Source organism: Poecilia reticulata, linkage group LG3 (assembly GCF_000633615.1).
Source record: "Poecilia reticulata strain Guanapo linkage group LG3, Guppy_female_1.0+MT, whole genome shotgun sequence".
Lineage (NCBI taxonomy): Eukaryota > Metazoa > Chordata > Actinopteri > Cyprinodontiformes > Poeciliidae > Poecilia > Poecilia reticulata.
In genome coordinates, this window is record NC_024333.1 from 25365777 (window position 1) to 25380850 (window position 15074).

At 37.9% G+C, this 15074-nt stretch overlaps 1 protein-coding gene across 1 annotated transcript; it reads right to left on the reverse strand.

Annotated features, from left to right (window-relative positions):
- Window positions 1-530: 530 nt before the first annotated feature.
- nod2 (nucleotide-binding oligomerization domain containing 2) lies at window positions 531-8011 on the reverse strand. Its single transcript, XM_008405555.2, has 11 exons — window positions 7950-8011; window positions 7139-7694; window positions 5852-5978; window positions 3596-5372; window positions 2426-2509; window positions 2251-2334; window positions 2058-2141; window positions 1890-1973; window positions 1686-1769; window positions 1467-1550; window positions 531-823 (listed from the first exon to the last, which is right to left on the reverse strand). The coding sequence occupies exons 2-11, from the start codon at window positions 7646-7648 to the stop codon at window positions 751-753; spliced, it is 2991 nt and encodes a 996-aa protein (XP_008403777.1). The 5' UTR covers window positions 7649-7694; window positions 7950-8011; the 3' UTR covers window positions 531-750.
- Window positions 8012-15074: the final 7063 nt, after the last annotated feature.

Consider the following 15074-nt stretch of genomic DNA (forward strand, 5'->3'; position numbering starts at 1 on the left):
GGGAAATCTAGCTGACTTGAAAGATAAACTATACTCCCAGGTCCGAGAACTGACACCACGGTAGGGTAACCCASCCCAGACCCCGACAAAACGGCCAGCTCCTCCTTCTGGCCTCCATAAGACTGTAATCATATCTGAACCAAATAATAGTTGTGAAGGCATGAATGTGATTTTACTAGCTGCTTTTCATCCAGTGACAAGGATTTACAAAGATCAGCGTGGCATAGTTTCCGTGCCATGCATGAAACTATGCCAATATAAAAGATTATATTTTACACCATTGAGAATTARAATTTTGTTAAATCATTAGCAGTTGATAGGAAATATTAAATCTCTCAAACTGACCTATTACAGGAAAAAATACACATACAGTTGAAACACCAATAGCTTGGTTCTTTGTTTAACCAGGTTCCTCATTTTCTAAAAAAAAAAAAAAAAAAAAACCCTTTTGATCTATTTTTAGTTCTGGGATTTTCAATGAGTTATGACTGAGTTATGACACAAAAGAGTTGAATATAAAAATCTTTATAGTTATTGCACATTAGGCACAAAATGACACTGACATCAAGTTGCAACAGTAAAAACAAAAACACTAAAATAAAAATAAATTAGAATAAAAAGTCATTAAAAACATTTCACTTTGCACACTGTACAAATTATGATACATGCTGTACACATGAACCCATCAACAATTATATGACAATAATGGGAATATTCCAAAACATAACTTCTGAATGACATCACACCAAATCAGAAAACAAGCCGTGACTCAGTCTGCTGCATTTCTTCAATCTCTGCTGAAGTGAGGTCATTATTTTTCAACCTGGAAAGAAAAGGAATAAACTGAAAGTATTCATCATCAAAAAGCATGATGTTATGTCAGGTGATTGAAAGAAAAAAAAAGGCTGGTGTTTTTGACTTTTGCATCACAACCAACCTGTGGTCTCAACCTTCAACTTGTTAGCATTCCACGACATTTGGGATAATTTTACTATCCTAATTTTGTGAGAACAGTTTGTTAATGTCCCCATTCTATYCCAGCATCATAATGCACTTAGTGACACTGGATAGGATATGTCTATGGGCTGTACAAAACATGTTGGCTGTATATTTTTGCACACAAACACTCTCGGATAATGAGATTTCATATTTTCAGTTCAGAATGCAGATGATAAAATCAAGCCTTCTTGCCCCAAATCAGTGCTAGACCTAGAAAAAGTGCTTTGTGGAAAATGTCTAAAATTACCTGCTTCATCATTAAAAATATTTCAGCTTGCACACTGTAAAGCAAACTTCTATACAAGTTAAAATTGATGTGAAGGAAGACCAGCAAATATTCAGTAGAATTTAGTAGATTCRAACCTGTGGTTGTAATGCAACAAAATGCTCTGTGCAAGCAACAGTTAGCCTGTTGTTRAAGCGGTATTGCAAGACTGTGTGTATGYGTATGGTTTTGCATCACCTACCATACTGACTTGACATGATGATTGTGTTTTAAGGCTTGAGTCAGAGACTCCACCCCTGTTCTGGTTATGCAGTTCTCAGTCAACCTTTTAAAGGAAATAACAATGCACAGTCATTTAAGCACTGCTGCACAATTTGCCAAAATAGCAAACCAGACAGTTAGCTCATGCATATGACCTCTGCACTTGTTAAATGGATCAAAACATTTTGCTAAGACTTACCAGAGATCCTCCAGTGATGTGCTGTTCCTGATGATGTTAGACATGGCACAAGCCCCTGCACTTCCAACACCATTGCCTACAAGACTGCCAGAGCATTATTGTACTGTTAGTTTTTGTATTCTTTTATTTTGGAAAAAGCAAGTGGAAATACAATGAACTGTTAGAGCTTACAAAGTGTTTATGAATGTTTGAAGCAAATATTACCTGAGCCACACAATGGACTCGCTATTCTGTAAAGCATTTGCAAGGGCCTCTGCTCCTTCATCGCCTATCTTATTGCCCCATAGCCTTTGAATACAAAGAAATACTCTTAAGTACCTTATAATAACTGAAAAACAGAATGCATGACACTTTGCACAAGCATTTTCTTACCCTAAAAACTGCAGCGAATGGTTGAATTTCAGTCCCTCTGCCAGCTGCTTTGCTCCTTTTGCTGTAATGTTATTGTTACCTAGCCTGAAAGACAAAATATACTGTCATTATTCTATCACATTACACAGACATTGTGAATACTGCAAATTTAATCTGTGGTCTGGTTTCACTTTTGATGATGGCATGAGCTGACCTTAAGGACAGGAAATTTTGTCTGGTCTTTAGCAGGCAAGAAAAATGCTTTGTGCAAGCATCAGTTAGCCTGTTGTTGAAAAGACTGGACAAAATAAACAAAGTGATTATACAAACTGATAACATTTCACTTTTAGATTTATATTTAAGTTGGTAACTGTTCTTGATATACTTACGCAATTTTTTGGAAGTTTTGAAGGTGGATGACTTTGTCGATCAGTTTGCGGATGCCCTCGTCTGTAATGTTGTTATTCCTGAGGCTGTTAGGCAAACAACATGCATCTATGTTAACTATGAAAGCTTACATTAATATGTTGCATTTGTTTACTGTCTTAGTTCAAACAATCAAACTTCAATAAACTTAATAAACTGACCGATATGGTCAAAAAGGAAAACTAGTGTGATAACAGAAAAAAGATAGAACAGTCTCAGTTTGAAAAATCAATTTCTACTGACAATAACTAGTGAGAACATGAGCAATTACAGAGCAAATTTTGGCCATCTAAAGCAACAAAAGGTTGAGAATTTTATAAACAGGCAAAGGCTTGCTATTTTATAAAATTTCATTGTAATACAATTTTACTTCAAATCGTTATTTTCATTAAATATGGCTCATGTATGGTGCATTGTACTTGTTTCATGCAGTCTTCATCACAACCTGAAATCAAAATATTGCTTAATAATAACACATAATCTACTTAAACTACAGTAACAAAGTTTATGTTTGAGATATTTTAGATTCTTGATGTCTAATTTCCACTTTTGGAATAGGGCCAATTCTACAAGCCGCTTGGCTTTGTCATGGATTTTTTTTCACAGTAAACACAAAACCACAAGTCTCCTTATGAAGGTATGTATAAGTTATTTCACTGTTGGCTGAACACTGCACTTAAAAAAAAATAGTGTCTCTAATTTACAGTAAAGTACCAGCAGCTGTGGTTCACAGCATTTTACAGTATAAAAACAGTAAATTTTGTGGGTGCCAGAATTTTACAGCATGTATAGGGCAAATTTTGGCAACCTCAGCTGTAATTAGACTTTTTTTTTACAGCTTGTATTTTTTGCCATTTAATAAATCACATCATTGCGCTGTTCTGTTTTACTTATCCTTAAACAACGTCACACTCCTTATGAGCCTCAACTACCTCTCAAGGTGAATCAAAAGCTTAATATTGGTGGGTTGATTTTAATCACACCCTCTTTCCATCCCCAATAATTTCAAGTAATTGAAATAAATATCTGAATAAGTAAAAAAAAAAAAAAAAAGAAAAAAACGGCTGAGATTGACCCTGTTTGATTAAATAATCAAACCTTTTAAGTTAAGAAAAATTAAACATTGGACTCACTATAGAGAGCTACAAATGTGCATGCAGGGTAGAAGCTGCTCCACTCCAACGTCGCCAACTGAATTGTTGTCCAGCTGGATGCCAACAGGATTCTTTAGGTGTTGGAGCACATAAGCAAGTGCAGTGCATTCCACAGGGCCGATGTTACAGTATGTCAGTTTCAGGTGCTCAGCCTCTAGCTTACTCATGGCGTCTTTAGCAAGTCTGCTATTCTGCATTTCATAGATGCACTTGATGAGCCAAACAAATTCTGGCATTGCATGCATGCTCTTCTTCTCTCCCTGCACAGGTTGAGGAATTGACCTGAAATGTTGCTGCATGCCTTTTGAAAGACATTTTTCTGCATGTTTAGTCTTCTTCTCCATCAGAACACTAGAGCAGCACTGAAACCAGAGCTTTTGATAGCGATGGGACAGAAGTCCAGACACAAAGGTGGCTGTGATCTGCAGATTTGGTGTTTCTGGCCATGTAGAATGTTCCTCAGCAATGTTCGGTGTATTAGTTGAATTCAGACAAGCTCCAAAGCATGTTCCTCTAAGCCTCTTCTTCTTCATTTCCTGCAGCTCAAAGAGTTTAGAGATAGCTGAGCAACCAGTGTTTCTTGACAAAATGGCAAAGAGAGCAGCTAAGAAGCATTGCAATGTAATATGTAGGAACTCATAGCATTTACTGTTGGCCAGGGACATATCCTTGCTTTGAATGAGAAAGCCCATGCAGATATCTGATTCAGTAACACCGCATGTCTCCATGTCTGTGACTGAAAAGATATAACTGGAGTTTGATATCCCCTCAAAGGCAAGCTGTCCAAGATGCAAGACTGTCCCAAGGTTCTCCTGCACCCAATTCACTCCCATGGGACTCTTAACGGTGCTGTGGTGCTGGAAAAAATGTTGTAAGATCATCAGGTAAACATCAGTGATTGTTTGCAGGCTTCCCTCTCCACATCCAAGCAGCTCCTTGTGGCACTGTGAGACTATCCAACAGAGGACTGGACTGTGGCAGAGTCCAAGCAAAGCTGTGTTTGCCTGTAGTGATTCTAAGACTTTGGCAGCCTCATTTGGATCACTGTGATGTTTTCTCACAAAGCAGTCAATGCCAGATGGGGAAAAGCCTTTCAGATGGATCTCTTTGTGTAAGTGCTTCTTCAAAGCAGGACCCACCGCCTCTGGACGACTGGTGACAACCTTTCTCACTCCTTTCATAAGAGAACCCTGGATTAAGTTAAATAATAGTACATGAACAGGTGCACGCTGGCTGGGGCAGCAAATCCTTTGTTCGTCCGCAAAGCTTTGTTTGAGCTCATCTAGACCATCAAAGGTGAAAAGGACAAGATGAGGGTGGTCCAGAATGAACTGGAAGATCTCCTCCTGCCCCCTGTCCGGCCAACAGCAGTGTTGAAACAGCAGCTCTTGTACTGACAGATCCCTTTGCTCCGAGTTCAACCTGCGACAGCTGAATGGAAACAGGAGGAGAAAGTCCTGAAGGGCCTTCTCTTGAGCCCAGACAAGGTGTAGCCTCTGAAGCCAGGTGCTCTTTCCACTTCCTGCTTCCCCGGATGCCAGCACTGTGTCTGCATCATCATTAACCGTCCCCACAGGTCCAATTATTTCCTCGAATCCCATAGATTTGTAGTTATTAGCACTGTTGTTTGGTAGCTCCATCTGGACTTCAGTGTAGATGTCGTCTAAGGGCATGTGGCTGGTCCCTCCATAAGTACTAAGGAAGCGTGACTGTGCCGACACAGAGCTTCTCAATTTCTTCTGGTATTTCACAAATTCTGAGGGAAAAGAAGGAGAGATGCACAAAATGAGAAACATAGTAAACCCCAGTGAGTTTTGTATTTGTACTGATAAGAGTTTCATTTTCTGCAGGGAACATTCTGAACTGACATAAGCTCAAAGACCAATCTGCAAGATGGAAGCAAAAACGCCAACAATTACACAAAAGGTCAGATTGTAGTTTACAAATGCACTCAGGAGCAATGACTTTAATTTCTGCTCACATGTTATGGGATCTGATGAAGTGTTTTGTCGCAGTACATTATTTCACTAATAGAAACAGATTGAAGCAATATGAGTGGACCATTAGTTGCTTCACATTTCACCTGATTTCTTTATGTATTGAACTGTAAAGTCCATAAAGTTACTCAAACTATCTCTGCTACCATTTTATTGAGTTATTTTCTTTACAATACTTTATTGACACATTTTTAAAAAGGAACCACACCTGAAAATCTAACCACTGTAGTCAACATACCTTTAGTTAGGTTTGGGTTTGTCTGCTCCAGGCTTGATTCAGATTCTAGACTTTGCTGAACAAACTGCAGGACTRCCAACGACGCCGACTCTCCTTTGGATCTGACAAGGTCAAGTAGACGTCTTGCCTGTGAAAACAACAGAAACAGCTTAACATTTGGGGAAGAMTTTGACTTAAATAGATAAAACCACAWACGTTTCTGAGGTGTCATGTGAACACTTTAAAATAGAAAGATGGTCACATGGTGAAATGTACAAAAATATCCTTTGAAAGTGAGCCAAGAATCACTTTTAGTGATCTTTGATTCATTTAGGTCACACGTCATATCTCTAAAATTTTGAAGGAAATACCAATTCCAGATACCAGTTTGAGATTTACTGCAAAAGGGACAKGCACATATGTACATCATAACAGTAATAGGTATTTTTTGAATGCATGTGTTGATGTATTTTAGCCATAGATGTAGACAAGAAAAGTGTTATTGCTGGCAGGTCAGACAAGACAGTTTATTAATTTTTCATATTTCATAGGCCTTGGCCTGCAGCAGCACCTCAGCCCCACACCACCACCACTTCAGACAGTAGAAGATGTTCTCTTTCTGAAATACTGTCATTCTTTTACACCTGATGTAGAAGGACCCATACTGTCCAAAAGCTGCCACTTTTGTCTTGTCACTCAAAAGTCWAATTTTCCCAAAGTGTTGGGGATAATCATATCTTTTGTGACAAATGCAAAATTTAAGCCTTGGCTTTCATTTTGACAAGCTGTGGCTTTTGCTTTGGAACTGTCCTCAGACTCGTGCTCTTTCCTTTTGACCTTAGTTAAAATGAGACCTATGATGCTTTCGATTGTGTTCTTGGTTCTTTTGTGACCCMTCTACTCTCTACTCTCCCAACACCAATGTGCTGTGGTGTTGRGAGGGTCTGCCACTCTTAGGGTGCTTCATTACTTTTCATGTTTTCCTTTTYTGGAGATACTAACTCTCACGGTAATTAGCTGGAGTCACTGAGCATTTGAAATAAATCTATTAAACAACAATAGAAGTCAATCACACTGTTTTCATTTTAKTTAACTCAAGATTAACAAGAAGGGTTGGTTACTTTATTTGTAGGTTGGTTTGGTTTGGACAGRTTTTTTCCCTTAATAAATWAAATCATAATATGATTTTTCATTGAAATTTTTGTTTGATAATATGAAACATGTAAGATTAACCAAAAAAAGAGAGCAAATAATACAAATAATTTTTCATAGCACATATTTTCAGACTGCTGTGTTTTCTCACTATACCTGTTGAGAGGGCGTGTAAATAGGCAGCTGAATTCCATCACAGTCTGTGGAGGAAAAGTGGCCTGATTCAACAAGCGCTCTCAGAGCACCATCAATACAGCCTTGGAGCTTGAGGACGAGGTCCGGCCTTTGACTCAAGAGTTCCTCAGTGGACGTTCTCTGAGGCTTTTCTGTGTAATCTAAAGTGGAATGACATCCTGACAAGAAGAACACATCTCCCAGAGCTTCTGGCAAGACCTGTTTGACTGCACAGAAGAAGAGCTCACAGCTGTCTGCACCTTTTGTATAAACCAAGTCGAGCAGTTGCCTTGCGTTGCTGTACAGAGCCCTTCCTGGTACCAGTACATTCTGGCAGTCCTCCCATCCGAGCTCCCCTTGGGCGAGCAGCATGTCCATGACCCTTTCTAGATGTTCGGCAGACCCGCTGCTGCAGAGGGCRTGGAGAATTTCTGCACGTCGTTTCAGTATAAGTTCCTGGGGCAAGCATGCCTTCATAATGTCAGCTCCCATGCCTGTGGCAGTCAGTTTGATCCTCTGCTGCCTCTGGAGTCACATCCTGTCGCAGCAAGCATAAYTGTGGTTTCAATCTACACCGAGAATTTCTCCTTAAAGATTTACTTTCCCATCAGATGACTTTCACACACAAACAAGAACGGGTTTTTTTTGTTCTGTTTTGTTGGGACACACACTGGCTGCATCCCATTCGATTTTATCATACAAATATACAAAACTCTTAACAAGAAATGAACAAAATTTGCCTTTCAAGACTTTAAAAACACAACGAAGCTGGTAAAAACGGAATAGTACTCACTGTAAGGTCTCAACAACTGACCTCTTTTCACTCCATCTGTTATTTAGGCAGATACATTTAAGAGCTTAAGACCTGCCCCTTCCTCATTCCACATGTGAAAGCGAAACAGACTCTGATGCCATGTCTGTCAAGTGGAACAAAAGTAACTACTGGTTACAAGCGAAACACAGCATCTAAAATATCCCCTAAAACACCCCCTGAAACAGCCAGATTCACTGGAAAGGCAACACGATTATGCCATTTGTCTAATGATTTTAGAAGGTAGTACTACGTAATATTTAGAGGAAGTTTGCCACCTGGTAAAGCCCTTTGTTACAATGTAGTGACATTTTAGTATCCTCTTGCAGATGTTCACTGTAATTGCAGCACAATTATCGTGAAGTAATTTAGGAGGAGCTGAAGGGGAAACACTAGATGTTTACATTTGTCCAAAATAGAAAATGAGCAGACTGAATGTCTGAGATACACACTAGTTGTAGTTTAGAGTTGGGGCCACATGATGGAAGTGTTGCATAAGAAGAAAACACTCAGAATCTTGGGAGCTTTTATTGTTAATTCCTCTTTTTACATTTCCTTGTTTCTATTTTCAATTATGTGATTTCCTTTCTGCCTGTTTGTACATACACATTCAGACTGGGTTCACATGATGTGGTAGATCCTGCAAACACTATAAAAGAAATAGTTTAATTTATGCTAAGATGACTAAATTAAGCATGTTTGAGTAAAATGTCGTCACAAAAACACCAACAGTGATGACAGTGATGAGGAAACAGAGACTTCAATTCACATTGCTCTGTTTACGAAGCACTGCAAGATAACTAGACCTTTCCACAACTTGTTACGCTGAAAACACAAACCTTAGTTTCTCTTTTTTTTCCCCATTGATCAACGCAATGTACACATTTACAAAGCGGAAAGGGGAAAAGAGGTCAACTGTCTCTGCCAAAAAAAATCACCTACATGATGGTTTATTGGWCTGTTAATTTATCTCCTTCAACCGTCCCATCAACATCTCGTTTCTGCTAATGGAAGCAGTATGATTCTCCCACCAACATGTTTCACCCAGAGAGTGGGTTGTGTTGTGTTGCTTTCCCRCCACAAACAGTGGTTTGCCAATAGGGCATATAGTTTATTTTTGGTTTCATSTGACCAAAACACCTTATTCCATATTTTTCAAGGTTTATTTCAAACAATGACCTTCTTCTTGCCCCGATTCCACAAAGGCCAGACTTTTGAAGTGCAAGACATTCAACACATCATTGAGTTGTGGATGTCTTTTATTTAGGGTATTCAAAACAATAAGGTTGTTTGAATACATATTTAATTGTAAAAAAAAAGAAAAAAAAAAGATGTGAACGCCATATATTGGCCTATCATGTAGAATCCCTTTAAAACACAACGAAGCTTGGGGTTGTAACATCAGGAAATGTTCACTGTTTACTGTCAGGACAAAAAAAGACTCAGGAAAAACACTGATTTATTCTTTGTGGTCTTTGCAGCTCCCTGTAGAGTACCGAGATCAGTTTATTATTCGCCTCTGTTATGTTCTGTTAGGGTGGGGGGAATCCTCACACACACACATGGACAGGAGTAATCAAACACAATCTTTCAAAGAGCAGCTTCTTTTCTTCTTTGTGTCTGAGAAACAGCCGACTCCACCTAAGGGAGTGTAATGCTGAGTGCTTTCTGTCAGGTTTACTAYACAAACCTTTAACGTGGAATTGTGTCATTCGAATGACAGAAGGGGGTCCAGAGGCAATTTGAGGAATAAAAACTGACACTTGGTAAATAAATAAATAATCTTAAAAAGAATATCAGAATTTTCCTTGYMTGGATTCTGAAGAATTTGTGGAAAAGCTCAGAAAATGTGGGTTTCTGCATTTGAATTGCCCTCATCTGTCATTAATGAACAGATTTGGAATCGGATAAATTGTAATTATGATATCTGAGGATATSTGTTCTTTAAGGACTGTAACTTGTGATAATGTTCAGTGTTTCTGGACAAAGCCAAAGATGAATCTCTTTATCAGTTTCCAGCTCATGGAAAAGGCATGCAAGTCCTGACTGCTTCAGATTCAGCTCACCTTTGTGTYGTGCACTAAAAATATGGCCAAGTACTGAACATCTTGAACTTTTCAAGTAGGTTTTTAGGGATTTCTAAGCATAATGTGAGTATAAGATTGGACAATTRTATACTGTATTTTCCTAATAGTGTGATCAGAACTACCTCTATATTMTTTGTCAGTATAACCTTGCAWATAAACCTGCACGCTTATTTTTTGGCAATGCTGCCCACGCAGTTACATAACAAAGTCTAAATCATGCAAGTACTTATCACAACTCAACAGGTCTTACTCATACTGTATACAGGGTCCAAATATTTTAGAGTAAATTGGTTTTAAAAACATCTTCTGGTTTTAATACAGATTGATGAAGGACTCATTTGAAACCAATTTTTTTTGTGTGTGAATAATTAACATAATAATATATAATATATTTTCTCTGTGGCAAAATGTCTTATTTACATGCTAAGTGTTTGTTTATTTCCAGTTGGTGCTACACAGTGTTAAGCTGGACGTGGCGCTAATCACAAAATGATGACGTACAACAAAAATGTGTTAATTTTGCAAAAGTATGAATGTAGAAGAAATAAAAAAWAAATAAATACAGGATGGTTGAAAAAATAAATTTTCCATAGACTGAAATATAAACAGTTGTTGCAGCAGATTAAATAATTATCTTGCAGCAGATCAGAGTCAAAGTTAAAGATTTAAAAGTATTTTGAGAAAGAACCAATGATCTTATCAAATRYCTTATGTCTTTTATGTACTTTTTAGGATACAGATTGCAGCAGCGTCCTTACRTCCTKACTTATCATACTCCGTCAATCACAGCGCCCCCTGCTCTAATCTGTGTGCAGATGCCAATACATAGATGCAGCCAAAAGTCATAGACAAAGTCAGACAAAGGTAAAATAGTGTTTATGAAATTACAGATATAATAATATTGTAGTTAGTGAGTAAGATAAGTATTGAATGCATCAGTGCTTTTCTAAATAAATACAATTCTAAAGGTGCAATTAACATGAAACTATCGCCAGATRTCAGTAACAATCCATAAAGTTAACCCACTGAAAGAAATCCCACCATAGATATTCATAGATTATGCATTATGAAATGGTATAACACAGGGAAAAACCATGAATCCTTTCATTTCAACGTTTGGCAGTCAGTAATAAAGTGTGGCATGTGAGAAGTGATGCTGGATTTACCCAATGAACATCTGGATCCCAAACATTATCTCAGGCAGCAACTTTGCAGATCTTTTTCTCCCTCTTTGAGAGAGATGGAGTGTCTCCACATTACAGGGAATAAAGGAGATTAGATACGTTTTACTCCAGTTTTGGTAAAAACTATGACATGCGGACATCTGTAAAAATGACGCTAGGTTGTTTTGTGTAACAAGATTTATAAATGATTCCTCCTCTATGCCTAAAGCATRTTAGGACCCATGTTTTTTAAGGATTTTGAGTTGCAATAACACTGCAATGAAGATATACCTTCATTGTAACATTTTATTTTTCCAGATATTCATTGAAMATGAAAAATAARTTCTATTCTCTGTAAAATTATATGGAGAAAATAAGTTTGCCCTTATAAGCCATGTCTCATTTTATCAATGGTTTCAAGTAAAAAAGCTGCAGGATATACAGCGAAAAGAGGGCAGTTATCCCAGATTCCCCAAAGCTAATGGGTGAACAAATAAAAGAGGATTAGCTCAATAGATTAATGACGACATTAACTGTAAGAGGATCCAGGAGTACCGTAGAAAATGCACAGGATGAAGCCACAAAGTGACTCAAACATGGAAAGGATTGCTGTATAATTAGAAAAAGCTTGTCGGAGCCAAATAGAGAGCGGTACTTAGCTGTTGAAATGGATGGCGTCTCTTTAAGAGCAGGCTGTTTAATAAGGTCGGTCAGCCCGAGTAACCGTGCGCGTGTGTAACTGTGCGTGTGTCAATCAGCATTTAATTGACAGGAAGATTAAAGCTCACATCTGAGGGCCTCTCTTTCTGCTGAAGCATGCCAAGTTGAAGGAGTCTGGTCTCCAGCGTCTGCCCAAGGTTTGGGGTGCTSCGCTCAAGGTTAGCTGGGGCGCCCCGCTGAGCGTGCACTGTCTGAGATGGGTCCTACTTGTTGGACATTCATTATCAAACTCTGTTTGCTCCTTTCATCTGCAGCTCTCTGCAGCACTCAGCATAAACTACAGAGGCACCTTGCAGCTTGACATCTCTCCATTCAGTCTGTACCTTAAACAGCATGCTGCCACATCAAAGAGCCATAGCTGCCTTTGATGTTGCAAAAAAGAAAGAGCTCCAATGATCTGCTAAAAACCAATGCAACTTTTTGAAGCCTTGTTTTATTCATTTGCTATCTCTAAAGGTCTGGAGTCAGTTTCTTAAAGTCCACACGACAGGCTCTGATTTTGAAGAAGTTGGACAGCAGCTTTTGCTTTATAATGTGAAATAAGAAAAGTTTAGTAGCACATTATATCCCCGGAGTATAGATTTCTTTTTCCATGAATATCCTATTAAATGCCACATTTGTTCAGTTAAAGGGGATTACCTCAGAGCTTGAGGAATGAAGTATGTGTGAAATAGCAAAGCAAAAGCAGATTTCTTTGAAATTACTATACAGGAAATTTTATTTCACATTCAAATTCAAAGAGTTATTCGTATAGTTTGAATTTTGATTCATATGAAGGTTTGACACCTGATTAATTTTTACACAGGACGTTCAGTTAACKGGGTGGGGAGGGATGAAACATTAGTTTGCTTGGTAGGACATACCTCAGAACACTTGCAGCTGTAAATGCAAAATTTTACCAATCTTCCYGGTTAAATAAAAACYTTTTTYTGTTGAAAAGAAATTTTGATGGGTATTAAAAATGTAAATGCAGGKAARTCTTAGATGAATGCCTTTTTTCTGTACATGAAGCYCTCATAAACACTTCTTAACATTCACATAACATCCAGCWGTTCACAATACCGCAATGCTTATTTTAAAACACTATTAAAATGTTAGCCATTATTCACTTAAAGTGCTAAGGAAAACAGCTGACTAATAGCGAATTTGAATAGCGAATTTGAATAGCGACTTTCAGTGCGAGCATGAACAGGAAGTAAAGTCTACTGTATCAATGGAATAAACCTCGTCTATTAGGAGTTTAAAATACAAAGTAACTTACCTCAAGAATAACAAAAGAAAAAAGCAACAGCAAAAATACTGATCCGTTTCCTCATTTGTCCTTTTAGATTATAAAGGGGAYGTATTATGCAAAATTCACTTTTTGCTCTTTTTTGTACTGCCATTTGGGTTTATACTGCTTCTAAAAATAGGCCAGGTACTTAAAAAATAAAACACCCAGCCGATTTTTGGCAATAGGTTCATGTTTTTTGGTGTTCGGATAATGATCCGTTTCAAAAACCTCCCGGATGTAACGTCACAAATCAGCAGGTTCTGCCCATTACCTAGCAAACCAAAGCCCAGGCTATGACCTAGCAACCCAAGCTGAGCTCCGTCCGTCACTTAGCAACCCAAGATGAGCCCCAGCACGTTTGATCACCTGTTTTTTCCACTGTATGCACTGTTCAACGCCTGCTGGAAAAGACAAGAATTTTGTTGTTCACTAACCATTCAGAAAGCACTTGCTTCATTCTTGTTGGTTGTGCAGAAGGCTCTCCTTCTGCTTTTCAAAGATGTACGGCTGTATAATTGCACATCTGTTTGCAGTTATATTCACATGCGAGAGTGAACATTGAGTTGGGAAGGCGTGGCAAGGAGCAATTCTTTTGTATTTAAAGTGGCAAGTGGCCCAAAACAGTTAATTCTGAAAAAAGCTCAAAATAGGCAGGACTGAGCAGACTAAAATCTCATTCTTTAAGAAAGATTTGGTGCAACAAATTTCGTGAATATATTTTGTATAGCCTATATACCTATCCTAACTTGTTTAAGGAAGCATAGGWCACCTTTAAATACAAATTAGGTTGTCTTTTAATCTCTGAGCAAACAGTTATTCAGTCACAAAGTCAAGAGAGTTTCAACAAATTCATCATATGATTGAATCAGAAAATACAATCCATACTCCAAAACAKATTTAGAAGTAGCCTGTCTCACCAGTATCAGCATGAGGATTATAGGCTGAATTTAATCCTGTTAATTATAATTTCGTCAGATATAAGCAAGAACCAAGTGGCAGCTCAAAGGAACATTTAATGTAAACGGCCACTGGGTCAGAAATACTGAAATTTAGCACTTTGTCAGCTTATTTCCTAATCGTATGAACTTGACAATAATTGAAGTATTTTATTTCTGCCCTTCTTTCCACACATAAAAGGCAGCCACAGCAATTAGTTTTAATTTTCTCTTTCCCACTCTTCCTTTTCATGTTCTTGAGGAGGCTGGAACCAGCGTATTCTGATCATTTGCATTATCCAAAGCAAATCTGCTTTGAAGTTCTAAGATTCTCTGCAGAAAGGGAGCCACTTATCCAGCATGGAGGGAAATAAGCGTTAAAGGCTCATAAATTCGCTGGAAYAGATGTACCTTATCACTGGATTTGCTTTTTTTTTTTTTTCTTCAACCTTTTTCAGTCTTTATTGGTAAGAGACTATCTCATGTCCCCCTGATCCCTTAACATTTAGCATCCTTCCTTTGCAGAAGCTAGCACCCTGCTGTGCCAATCCACACTTCAAAGCTCTCTGCATATCAGCTGGAAACAAAACAAACAGGACACATTATGGCAGTCTCTCATTTYCCCACATTAAAGTCAATATCACAGTGTTCTTTGTTTGTTTATCATTTTAGTTTTTAAGCTTTCATATTTGATAGTGTGGAAGTTCAAATTTAATCCATTATTTAACATAACGCATTGTGTTCCAGCAACACAAACATAACAATTTACATGGGCACAGCAAAAATGTATCCTAATACGGCCCTCTTAATATAACTGCTGAAGTATGCAAGCTTTTCATAACTTCACATTTGAAAAAGCAAGTTTCCAGAAATAATAATAATAATAATAATAATAATAATAATAATAATAATAATAATAATAATAATAA